The 13,551-nt window shown below is 41.0% G+C and overlaps 1 protein-coding gene across 1 annotated transcript in view; it reads left to right on the top strand.

The window, feature by feature from the left end:
* Positions 1-4,925: 4,925 nt before the first annotated feature.
* Positions 4,926-13,551, top strand: part of MANBA (mannosidase beta) — a 124,432-nt gene continuing 115,806 nt past the window's right edge. Inside the window, exon 1 of the mRNA XM_065907161.1 lies at positions 4,926-5,191. Coding sequence (XP_065763233.1) covers positions 5,015-5,191 — 177 coding nt within the window. The 5' untranslated portion in view covers positions 4,926-5,014. The remainder of the gene's footprint in view (positions 5,192-13,551) is intronic.

Genomic DNA, 13,551 nt, shown 5'->3' on the forward strand with positions numbered 1-13,551 from the left:
CTATCAGACCTAATGGACCACAAGATGTAAGTATGATTTTTCAGGCTTGCCCACAGGCAATTACAAAGACTTTACTTGACGGGTTTCATGAGGGAAAGGTGTCCTCCCCAACTAGACTTGGTATACAGTCATAGTGAGAACCTATTATTGCCCTTCTGATTGTTTATGCTTTTTACATATTTACAGTCCTAGTTTCAGTGACTTCCTTCCTAGTTAGTTCTCTTTATCTGAGGCCTTAGCCAGAGGTCTTGTTCAAGTGACTGTGCTAATATCTCCTGATTGGGAGGGAGAAGTGGAAAACCTTGAAGGTATTTATTCCTACTCAAACTCAGTACCCAGCAATTTTCCACTCCTAGCCCTTCTCCCTCACTCTCCTCCCCTATTCAGGGCCCACAAAACATCTAGTGCCTTTCGTTCAGGGCTCCCTCTATATGAGACACACCATGCTGATCCACCTGACCCTCGACTGGTATGCCCTTTTATGGGGGAGTGAGGCAGGAGGGAGTTGGCATCTTCTCCAGTTTCAGCCTCCTGCATATACTACCACTCTAAGTGATTAACAGTTTCACTGTAACTTTCAGTTAAGCCCCTTGCTTTAATCGGCCGTTCTGACGCCTTAACGGCTAGTTCTCTTCTAGTTCAGCTGAGTTCTTCATAGGGTAGCGGTAATCCTCCAGCTTTTTTCTTCTTCAATCCTGTGTGGGTTATTCTGGGTCTTTCACCTCTCTTATAAACTTTAGAATCAGTCTGTCAGAATCCTCAAGATAACTGGCTGGGATTTTGATTGGGATCACATTGACTATAGATCACGTTGGGAACAACTGACATCTTGACAATATTGAGTCTTCCTATTCATGAACATGGAGCATCTCTCCATTTATTTAGTTCCTCTTTGATTACTTACACCAGAGTTTTGTAGTTTTCCTCATATAGATTTTACACATTTTTGTTACATTTATACTTAAGTGTTTTTTTAATTTTTTAGGAATTTGTTTTTCTGTAATATTTATTTTTATTTATTTGGTGTACAACCATATAAATGGTTGCAGCACATGGGGTTTTCAGTTGTGGCAAAGAAACTCTTCAGCGAATAATGCAAACTCTTAGTTCCAACATATGGGATCTAGTTCCCTGACCAGGGATCAAACCAAGACCTCCTGCTTTGGAGCAAGGAGTCTTAGCCACTGCACTGCCAGGGAGGTCCCATACTTAAGTATTTTATTTTGAGGGGTGCTAATGTAAATAGTGTTACATTTTAAATTTCAAATTCCAATTGTTCCTTGTTGGTACATAGGAAAATGATAGACTTTTGCATATTATATCCTGTAACCTTGATATTGTATCCAATATCCTTGCATATTGTAACCTGTAACCTTGCTATACATTGCTTATTTATTATTTCCAGTTTTCTTTGTTATTGTTATTGATTTTCTACATAGGCAATCATGTCATCCACCAAGACAGTTTTATATCTTCCTAAACTGTATACTATTTATTTCCTTTTCTGATTACATCAGTTATGACTTCCAATATGAAGTTGGAAAGGAGTCACAAGAAGAGTCATTCTTGCCTTAATCCTAATTCAAGCAGAAAAACTTCTAGTTTCTCATGATTTAGTATAATGTTAGTTCTTTGTGAATGTTATTTATCGAGGTGAATAAGTTTCCTTTATTCCTAATGTGTGTAGAGTTTTTATCATAAATGATATTGGATTTTGTCAAGTTATTTTTTTGTATCTATTGATAAGATTCTATAATTTTTATTTTTTAACCTATTGCTGCAATGAATTACATTAATTGAGTGAATGCTGAGCCAGTCATGCATACCCAGAGTAAATCCTGCTTGTTTATGGTATATATACATTTTAAAAATATATTGTTAGGTTCAGTTTGCTATTCCTTTGTTAGGGATTTTTTCATTTACGTTCATGAGAGATATTGGTCTGTAGTTTTCTTTTACTGTAAGGTCTTTGTCTGGTGTTGGTATTAGGCCAATGCTGGCCTAATATTTTAAATTCTTGTCCTGATAACTGAACATCCCTGCTATACATGAGTCTGGTTCAAGGGCTTGCTCTGTTTTTGCCTTGCAATTTTTTGTTGAAAGCCATACATGATGTATGGGGTGAAAGGAACAGTGGCAAAGAGACCTTCAGTGATTTAGTGGGAGGCCATGAGGAGAGAGGAAGCTTATAATCATAGAGGAAGCTTTTGATAGTCCTGTGTTTGGGCCTTAGTCTTTTAGTGAACTTGAGCCCTGGGCTGTGGATTTCCGAAGCATTTCTCGTGTTTTTTTACAGCTCCTTAGCTAGGGCAAGAAGGCTAGGGGGCATTTCCCTTCTTCTGTGTTAGGCTCTGATAAAACTCCATCAGGTAAGGCTCTGATAAAATAATTTCTCTTGAGGTAGCCCTTCAGAATGCGATCACGCATTTCAGAACAGTTCCTTTCCCCTGTCCCCCTGCTGGAAGTTCGAGGGAAATACCCGAGAATCTTCAGTGTGACAACTGATAGATCTCAGAACAAAACACAAAATCCTAGGAGACCCACAAAGGCTGAGTTCCTGTGGAGTTTTTAAACTTTCAGATTTGTCCACACTGAGCCTCCAGCAACTCAGCAATTAGAGTTTAGATTTTCCTTCCCTAGTACTGGTTTTCACAGAGCTTTCTATGAGTGGGTTTCTGCTTTGGTAAGTTGTGATTCTCTGTATACACCTGTCTTTTTCTCCAATTTCAGGGGCAGCAGTTTGCCCTTTCACCTGAATTCTTTGACAGATCTAACAAAAGCTGGTGATTTTCAGTTTGTTCAGCTTTTCACTTGTTTTTAAGGATACAGTGATGACTTTCAAGCTCCTGACATGATAAAATAGTAACTGAAAGCCTTTTATGTCTTTGACCCATGGATATATATGTATGTGAATATATATATATATATATATGGAGCAATTTTACATTAACATCAAAACTGAATAGAAAATACAGACATCCCATACACACCCTGCCCCCACGCATGCACAGCCTCCCGCATTATCAACATCCCCCACGAGAATGGTACATTTGTTATCATCGATGAACCAAGCTTGACACATCATTATCACCCAAAGTCTAAAGTTTACATTACAGTTTTACAGTTCAGTCATGGTGGTGTACATTATATGAATTTGGATCAATGTGTTTTCAAAGTGAAGTAATCCTAATGATGTCATATTTGTGTCTTGGACTGAAAGGAGAAGTGTTAAGCCTCTATTCTTGTTTTTTTAAATAGATGCCCTAAAATATTTGTTAACAGAATAACAGAATATAGCCAAACATATTTGCAGGGATGAATTTTCCTTTGACTTGGCTTAATGGGATCTCTGGGATTTACAAACACACACCCCTTTGCCACCCTTGCTGCCGTAAGTCTTGTTATCAGTTCTGAACAGACTAGGGCTGGCCATTTAATGCCATGAATCAGGGAATATAATTTGAGTTTAGAGCTCCGTTCCTATTAGAAGTAAAAATGCTCTGGAGTAAAGAAGCCTTTGAACCAGCCAGAGTCTTTCCCCCTTAACATCAGTGGGCCCCACTGCAAGGAGATGGGAGCCAGGAAAGGCGAGTTTGGGTCCTTTCTAACCATCTGACAGGCGGTCACCTGACTTCTTTGGACCTTGTTCCCTCAGCTGTAAACCCAGAGGCTTGGGCTGGATAATCCAAATGTCCCTAAAAGCCAAGATGCTAGGCTTTTGAAAACGCTGACTGTGAAAAAATAAAATACTATCCTGTGTCTACAGAATCCGGCAACTCCAAGGCCATTATAAGGCAAAACAAAGGTTGGATTTGATGATGGAAGAACTTCTCTTCAAAAACTTCTGCTTAAATGTAGAAATAAGGCAGAAAACATCAAAACAGTCATATGTCAGTCTATTTTATGCAATGTGAAATTCCTTCTTAACTTCCCAGATCACAGTTACATCCAATTGCAAAATTAGGACTAAGGTAAACTGCGCTGCCATGAGACTTGACATAAACCTGTGGTATTTTTTGGGTACCTTGGCATTCCTAGGATGGCCAAATATGTTAACTCATTGTATGCTGATCACAACCTGGAAAAAAAGAGTTCTAGCTCCATTTTCGAGTTCAAGGAACAGGGGTATTAGAAGTTGCGTGGCTTGCCTAAGTCCCACAGCTAGTGAGCGACAAAGGATTTTAAATTTGCCCGTGCATTTTAGTTCAGGTTTCCTGAACGTCTGGAGCCTCCTCTGCGTGACTTTACAAAACAGAAGGTTGTGGTCCACGAGCATCATGCCAACGTGCTTTGTTTTCTCTGGGTTGGGCCCTATGTTGCACGCTGTACACGAATTTTCTCAGCTCTCACAACAACCCTACGAATAGGTACTTTAGTATTTACACTTGTTTGTTGCGCAGACTATTCTTGAGACCAACGTGTAGAGCAGGCAAAAGGTGCGCGTTACCCGCTCCGGGGAGACCCCTGCAGCACGGACGCGGGTCTGGGGAAACGGGGAAACTGAAGCGATGGGGTGGCTTGCTTTTCTGTTCTTTGGAGAGTCTCTGGCTGCATTCTCACACTACGGTCTGTCCCTGAGCTCCCCAAGGCTGAGCGCCACTTTGCGCCCAGAGATTTGTGTATCCCAATTACCGTGCATGGCTCTCGCCTTCCGTTCAGACGCCGAAGCAGTTGGAATAAGCTCAGAGGAGGACGCAGACCGCGGCAGTCCGAGCCCAGAGCGATCCGAACCCGGAGCGGTGCACAGGTGCAGCGGCTCCCGCACTCGCGACCGCAGGCTTCCGCCAAACCGCGCGGTCTCTGCGCTGCCAACCAGCCGGCGGAGATGGGGATCACCCAAGGAGCCCGCAGCTCAGCTGACCTGGGGGCGTGGCCGCGAGCCGGGGGCGTGGCCGCGAGCCGGGGGCGGGCCCCGGGGCGGGGACAGCTGGAGCTCTGGCTGAGGGTGGCTTCCGCGGCCCCTCGCATCCCTCGGGCTCTTGCTCTGTGCGTGTGTCGGGCACCGGCCAGCACCATGCTCCTCCGCCTGCTGCTGCTGCTTGCGCCGTGCGGGGCGGGCTTCGCTACCGAGGTGGTCAGCTTCAGCTTGCGGGGAAACTGGAAGATCCGCAGCGGGAACGGTTCGCTGCAGCTGCCCGCGGCGGTTCCCGGTTGCGTGCACAGCGCCTTGTTCCACCAGAGGATCATCAAGGTACTGTGTGCGGCCGCTCCGCCAGGAACCTGCGCCCAGGTCCCTCGCGCGGTGAGAGGGACCCAGGAACAGCCTGGCCGCCCCCGAGCCCGGCGGTGTTCTCCTGGGTCTGGCACTTACTTCCGCTTTGCTGCTTGTGGTCTGCAGGGGGTTGGGCGTCGGGGGGAGGGTGGTGAGGCAATGTATCTACTCTTGGCGAAGAGCACCGCTGGGGTCCGGGCTAAGTGGAGACTGAGCCACCCCCTCACTGGGGCCGCAGTAACTCAGGAAAGCGGAGCTTCGGGCAGTTATACTGGCAATCTTATTGCCATGGTGCTCCGCCGAGGCGTGCGTTAGAAAGCACAGGTCACTGACGGAGCCCGAGGCGGGGGATGAGTGTTCCAACTACCCCAACACTGCAGGGGACGGTAGTGTTTTGCCAAGTAAGTGTTAACTATATTCAGTGATGCCTTAGTTTTTCATTTTGGCTTTTAGGGTCGGATGTGGAATTGATACAGCAGCACATAGGCTGAGGAGAATTGTAAGTTGGTTGGGATTGTCAGTGCTAGTGTAAAGGCTAAATAATTGTTAAGGCTAGTTGGTGGGATATGAAGAAAGATGCTGTTTCCTTGCAGTGCATGTGATGTGGTGTGTGTGTCCCAATAGATGCTTCAGTTTCTAGACTTCTTATGGAGGACGTTTTCCTGTTTGGCTGCCTGTGGGTAGAGGTTTGCAAACAGACTGCCACTTCCCACTGTTTCTTCCTTCCATCCGCTGCACATCTTTAATGGCTTTGCTTGGGACAAGATGTACTTGATAAGTGGTTGGCACACATTGTCCTGATCCTCCTAAAAACTCCAGGGTGAGTGTCACACAGTATAGGAGGCTATGAAGTCAGGCCAGGCTGGTATAGAATTCCGTTTCTGCCACTCTAAAGAGTAAGTCTTCTTATCTGCATTTTATGGATGATATGAATTATGGAGCCCAGAGAAGTTGGAGAATGTACCCAAGATCACACAGCAACTTAGAGTGACATAAATGAAATTCTAAATCAGCCTGGCCTGACTTCATAGCCTTCTGTATTGTGTGACACTTCTGGTGGTTTGAAAAATCACGTGTTTTTGAAGCACTGGAGTTGACTGTCAGGAATATAATTCAAAGTTTACTTAAATGACAGGACAGTTGACTGTTATGCAAATTTCTGATGTTGTATCACTAGCTCTTTTTCAAGAATGTGTATCAGAAAAGAAACAAATGTAAATGACACTGACCATAGTCCTGTTTATTTATTTTTTTTAAGTAAGTCATTCTCAAACTTAACTATTTAAACTATTTTTAGTTAACAAACAGCTTATGACATGGACCTTGGTACCCCAAGGCTTCACTAACCCATACTTTGAGGATTCTGTGTTTATATTGTAGTCTCTCCTGCCTCATTTTCCTGATTAAATTAAGTCAATGGGAAATCACTAGTGGCTATGGTAAATCAGAATACTGTTCTGTGTTACAGGGCTGCATACCAAGAAATGTTTTGTTACTCGTTAAAGTGAATGATGTGCTCATAGACTGAAATAACTGACTTTTCCTCATGGGAACATTTTACAATGTCTGTTAGATCTGTTAATAAATTCTTAGAAAAACTTTAAGTTTCACTAAGGCAGATGTGGGCTTCCCTGATGGCTCAGTGGTAAAGAATCCCTTCCCAGTTCAGGAGACATTGGGTTGGAAAGATCCCCTGGAGAAGGAAATGGCTGCCCACTGCAGTTTTCTTGCCTGGAGGATCCCATGGACAGAGGAGCCTGGTGAGCTGCAGTCCTCGGGGTGGCAAAGGAGTCAGACACAACCAAGTGACTAAACAACAACAAGGTACATGTAGGTCTTAAATGATAGTCAGATGAGAGATGGGGAGCTTTTGGCGATTGGGGAACTCCAGGACTATTGATAATAACCTACATCAGGTATCATATTGAGTAATATGATGTTGTTATTCCACCTGCTTTATTATAACATCCATTTTTGGTTTTGACCTCAGGAAATATTCTTTTTTTTTTTTTTTCTCAGGAAATATTCTATAGCTTAGAGCAGACCCTGGTCTAAATATGGTGTTTACATGAGAACTTGAAACATATATTCTTGAAGTCATTCACCTAATTATCTCATAAATATTTGTTTGGTACCTCCAAGCGTTATGCTAGGTACTTGGAATTTATAGCTTATGGTGAACCACGGATTCATGATCTCCAAAGAAGATTTAGCTTTGGGACCAGGGACCAGGCTTGATCACTCAAGAGCTTTTGTGTAGCAGAGTTTTATTGATGTGAAAAAGGGACAGAAAAAGCTTCTGATATAGACATCAGAAGGGGACCGAGAGTGCTCTCTGCTAGTCTTAGAAAGGGAGTTATATGCTTTTTTCACTTGGTCATTATAGGAAATCAAAAGAATGTCTCAAGGTTGTAGACCCACTCCTACAATATACATTTTAAGATAACAGGATTAGAACTAACAATAGAAAGATCTTACCAGACCCACTCCCACAATATACATTTTTAAGATGACAGGATTAGTCAGCAGGTTCTCAAGGAGAAACAGTCCTGAAGCAGAATACATTGTTGTCATATAATCATTGGTACGGAGTTTAAGAGAAAACATATCCTTGAGCAAGATGAATTGTTGTTCAATCATCAGCTCTGGGCTTAAAGAAAAAAAAATGTTTATCGTTTTCTCCTCCTTGAGAACTTCAGACCCCTATCTTCTCCTAGAGAGCCCTAGACCACTCACTCCCACAATATATATCTTAAATCAACAAGATTAAACTAACAACAGAAAGGTTTTACCAGACCCACTCCCACAACAAAAGTCTTGAGATAACAAGGTTAGTCAGAAAACCTTCTTGTTAAGGAGAAATGTGTCCTCGAGCAAGATATTGTTATACTGACTAAAACAAAGCAATGTAGAAAATAAATTTGTCTTTTTCTCCTTGAGAGCCCCAGACCCCTTTTTTCTTCTCCAGGACTCTGGACCCCTTTCTCCGCCTTGGGGACCCTGGACTTCTTATCAACCTACCCAGGAGTTGACTCTCACAATCTAGTGGTGAAGAAAACAGTTTTTGTCCCAGTAGACATTCTAGTGGGGGAGATAAATAATAAACAGATATTAATAGATAATAGAGTGACAGCTGGTACACTGAAAAAAAATAAAGCAGGTTAAAGGAAGAGAGGATGAAGGCTGGTTAGAAAAGATTCTGTTTTTTAAAAAGTAGCCATTTTGATAAAGATCTTCTGAGGAGATCAGTTTTAAGCCAAAGTGCACTTCCAGCAAAAAAAGGAAGAAAAGATGGCAGTGGGGAGAGGAGAGGCCTTGAGGCAGGAACTTGGTGAGCTCCAGAAATAGCCACAGGCTAGTGTGACTGCAACCCTGTGACTTCAGGGCAGGTGGATAAGTTCAAAGTAGACCTCTAGGGTAGACCATGCAGGACTCCTATGCCATTGAGAAAAACTTTGGATTTTATTCTGCAATGATGGGGAAATATTTTAGCTAAATTTTAGCTAGTATACATTCTTATTTTCTTAGACAAATTTTTAGAAGTGTAATTGCTGATTTAAAAAAATATGCATTTTTTTCTTTTACTTTATACATCTAAGTTGTTCTCCATAAAACTTGTACCAGTTTTACACTCCTGTTGTGACTTTATTAGAGTGCTTATTTTAAGTGCTAGATTTGAATATTATTTTAAAAAACAAAAATAGAAATAATTTACTTTCTAGTGAGGTTAACAATTTTTATATGTTTATGTTATTTGTGATTTGGGATTACTTATTCCTATTTTTAATCTATTTTTCTATTGACTGTCTTTTAAAATATAGATTTGTTAGATCTCTTTTTATATATTTTCAAATTTTTCCATGTATTAATGATATAGTTTATTATATAGATGTTTTAGAGTTTTATATGTTGAAACCTTATAAACTTTTTTCTTCTATGATTGTTTTTGTCTTGGTATTATGCTTTGTAAGTAATCTTCTCTCTCCTAATTAAATAAATATTTAACTGTATTTTCTCCTTTTAGTATTTTTATGTTTCCTCTTTGTATTTTTGTATTTAAAATTTTGATCCATTTGAGTTTTTTCAAATAATTAAGCAATTTTTTATATCCCATGAGTTGAACAATTTCTCTTTTGTCCAGTAATAAAACGTTACTTTTATGATGCACAAAGATCTCATATATTGATACAATTTTCTTATTCTCTCCTTTAAAATTCTTTTAAAAAGAATAGTAAATGTTCAATACTTATTGTACAAGAATGGTGCAGAGAAATATAAACTATGAAGTCAATCCCTGAGATGGTTTTGTAAGCTACTTCATTTAAAATATATGATGAACATCTCTTTGTATCTATAAATGTCTATAAATATAGATCTTCAAAAAATTTTAATAACTGCATAGACTCCATTATAAAGATTTTCCTACTCAAATGTACACTTAAAAATAGAAGAAAATATATTGATTGTGAAGAGTTGTACACGACTCAGCAACAGAGCACAAGCACATATTGAAAATATTGTAAATACACATACACTACCAAAAATGGTAGGTACCGTATACAGTGATTGGTGCCAGATGGTATAAAAGTGTAGGTAAATCGGGAATGAGGTCCTGTAGTTCAGTTGAAAAAATGCAGACTTTGGTGTGGGGCTAAGTTTATTTCATCCCTGGATGTACTTCTGCTTTGTCATGGGGCCTTGGGGAAGACACTTCACCCTTTGGAGCCTTAGTTTCTTCCACTATAAAATGGTATTTACTGCACATCTTTGTTATGAGGATAAAAGTAAATGAGTGACTATCTTGGAGGCTAATATAAAGTAAACGATCAACAAGTGATACTCTGACTGTCTTTAGGATTCAAGGCTTTGTTTTAACAACTCAGTTACTTTCATGGGTCCTTACTTATCAGAGGTAATGGTGAGCTGCTGTTTGCTTTAAACAAGACTCACGATTTTAATATGAGCAGAGGAGATCAGACCACTCTGGAACCAAATTAAGTTGGTTGCTTAGCATATGCAATGTCTATTATAAATGTAATGTGAGCCTCCACAACTTTTATTTTAGAAAGAGTAAGATATTTGGCCTTAGAGCAGTTTTTTTTAATAGGTTTTATTTATTTATTTTTTTGGAGCAATTTTCGGTTCTCTGCAAAATTGAATGGAAAATACCGACCGTTCCCATATGTCCCCTACACATGCACAGCTGCCCTACTACCAACACCTCCTGTCAGAGGGGCACATTTCTTACCGGCAATGAACCTGAAAGTGATGCATTGTTATTCCTGGAAGTCCATAGTTTATGTTACCATTCATTCTATGGATTTTGACAAATATATAATGATATGTACCCACCGTCATAGTATCATTCAGAATAGTTTCACTGCCCTAAAGATCCTCTGTTCTCTACCTGTTCATCCTTCTCTCCTCCTTTATTTCTGGTATCCACTGATGCTTTTAGTGTCTCCATAGCTTTCCCTTTCCAGAATATCATATAATTGGCATCATATAATCTGTAGCCAGAGGGCCTGATGAACTATGGATGGAGGTTTGTGACATTGTACCGGAGACAGGAATCAAGACCATCCCCAAGAAAAAGAAATGCAAAAAAGCAAAATGGCTGTCTGAGGAGGCCTTGCAAATAGCTGTGAAAAGAAGGGAAGTGGAAAGAAGGGAAGCGAAAAGCAAAGGAGAAAAGGAAAGATATTCCCATTTGACTGCAGAGTTCCAAAGAATAGCAAGGAGAGATAAGAAAGCCTTCCTCAGTGATCAATGCAAAGAAATAGAGAAAAACAATAGAATGGGAAAGACTAGAGATCTCTTCAAGAAAATTAGAGCTACCAAGGAAACATTTCACACCCAGTGATGCAACGATGGGCACAATAAAGGACAGAAATGGTAGGGGCCTAACAGAAGCAGAAGATATTAAGAAGAGGTGGCAAGAATACACAGAAGAACTGTACAAAAAAGATCTTCCCGACCAAGATAATCACGATGGTGTGATCACTCACCTAGAGCCAGACATCTTGGAATATAAAGTCAAGTGGGCCTTAGAAAGCATCACTATGAACAAAGCTAGTGGAGGTGATGGAATTCCAGTTGAGCTATTTCAAATCCTGAAAGATGATGCTGTGAAAGTGCTGCATTCAATATGTCAGCAATTTTGGAAAACTCAGCAGTGGCCACAGGACTGGAAAAGGTCAGTTTTCATTTCAATCCCAAACAAAGGCAATCCCAAATAATGCTCAAACTACCGCACACTTACAGTCATGTCATACGCTAGTAAAGTAATGCTTAAAATTCTCCAAGCCAGGCTTTAGCAATATGTGAACCGTGAACTTCCAGATGTTCAAGCTGCTTTTAGAAAAGGCAGAGGAACCAGAGATCAAATTGCCAACATCCTCTGGATCATCGAGAAAGCAAGAGAGTTCCAGTAAAACATCTATTTCTGCTTTATTGACTACACCGAAGCCTTTGACTATGTAGATCACAATAAACTGCGGAAAATCCTTAAAGAGATGGGAATACCAGACCACCTGACCTACCTCTTGAGAAACCTGTATGCAGGTCAGGAAGCAACAGTTAGAACTGGACATGGAACAACAGACTGATTCCAAATAGGAAAAGGAGTACGTCAAGGCTGTATATTGCCACCCTGCTTATTTAACTTATATGCAGAGTACATTATGAGAAACTTTGGGCTAGAGGAAGCCCAAGGTGGAATCAAGATTGCCGGGAGAAATATCAGTAACTTCAGATATGCAGATGACACCACCCTTAAGGCAAAGAGTGAAGAAGAACTAAAGAGCCTCTTGATGAAAGTGAAAGAGAAGAGTGAAAAAGTTGGCTTAAAGCGCGACATTCAGAAAACTAAGATCATAGCATCTCGTCCCATCACTTCATGGCAAATAGATGGGGAAACAGTGGAAACAGTGGCTGACTTTATTTTTCTGGGCTCCAAAATCACTGCAGATGGTGATTGCAGCCATGAAATTAAAAGACACTTACTCCTTGGAAGGAAAGTTATGCTCAACCTAGACAGCACATTAAAAAGCAGAGACATTACTTTGCCAACGAAGGTCCATCTAGTCAAGGCTATGGTTTTTCCAGTGGTCATGTATGGATGTGAGAGTTGGACTGTGAAGAAAGCTGAGTGCCAAAGAATTGCTTAAAAAACTGGAAATAGAACTGCCATATGACCCAGCAATACCACTTCTAGGCATACACACTGAGGAATCCAGATCTGAAAGAGACACGTGCACCCCAATGTTCATCGCAGCACTGTTTATAATAGCCAGGACATGGAAGCAACCCAGATGCCCATCAACAGATGAATGGATAAGGAAGCTGTGGTACATATACACCATGGAATATTACTCAGCCGTTAAAAAGAATTCATTTGAATCAGTTCTAATGAGATGGATGAAACTGGAGCCCATTATACAGAGTGAAGTAAGCCAGAAAGATAAAGAACATTACAGTATACTAACACATATATACGGAATTTAGATAGATGGTGGCGATAACCCTATATGCAAAACAGAAAAAGAGACACAGAAGTACAGAACAGACTTTTGATCTCTGGGGGAGAACGTGAGGGTGGGATGTTTTGAAAGAACAGCATGTATACTATCTATGGTGAAACGGACAACCAGCCCAGGTGGGATGCATGAGTCAGGTGCTCGGGCCTGGTGGGCTGGGAGGACCCTGAGGAGTCGGGTGGGGAGGGAGGTGGGAGGGGGGATCGGGATGGGGAATACGTGTAACTATATGGCTGATTCATGTCAATGTATGACAAAACCCACTGAAATGTTGTAAAGTGATTGGCCTCCAACTAATAAAATAATATTTAAAAAAATAAAAAAAATAAAAAAAGAATTGATGCTTTTGAACTGTGGTGTTGGAGAAGACTCTTGAGAGTCCCTTGGACTGCAAGGAGATCCAACCAGTCCATCCTAAAGGAGATCAGTCCTGAGTGTTCATTGGAAGGACTGATGTTGAAGCTGAAACTGCAATACTTTGGGCACCTGATGCAAAGAGCTGACTCATTGGAAAAGAGCTTGATGCTGGGAAAGATTGAGGGCAGGAGGAGAAGGCGACGACAGAGGATGAGATGGTTGGTTGGCATCAACAACTCAATGGACATGGGTTTGGGTAAACTCCAGGAGTTGGTGATGGACAGGGAGGCCTGGCATGCTGCGGTTCATGGGCTCGCAAAGAATTGGACCCGACTGAGTGACTGAACTGAACTGAACTGAGTCTATAGCCTTTACAGATTTGCTTCTTTCAAGAAATAGGAAATATTTAACATCTAAATTCTCCTTGTCTAGAAAAAATTTATC

The sequence above is a fragment of the Muntiacus reevesi genome, chromosome 16 (genome assembly GCF_963930625.1).
Source record: "Muntiacus reevesi chromosome 16, mMunRee1.1, whole genome shotgun sequence".
NCBI classification, from domain to species: Eukaryota; Metazoa; Chordata; class Mammalia; order Artiodactyla; family Cervidae; genus Muntiacus; species Muntiacus reevesi.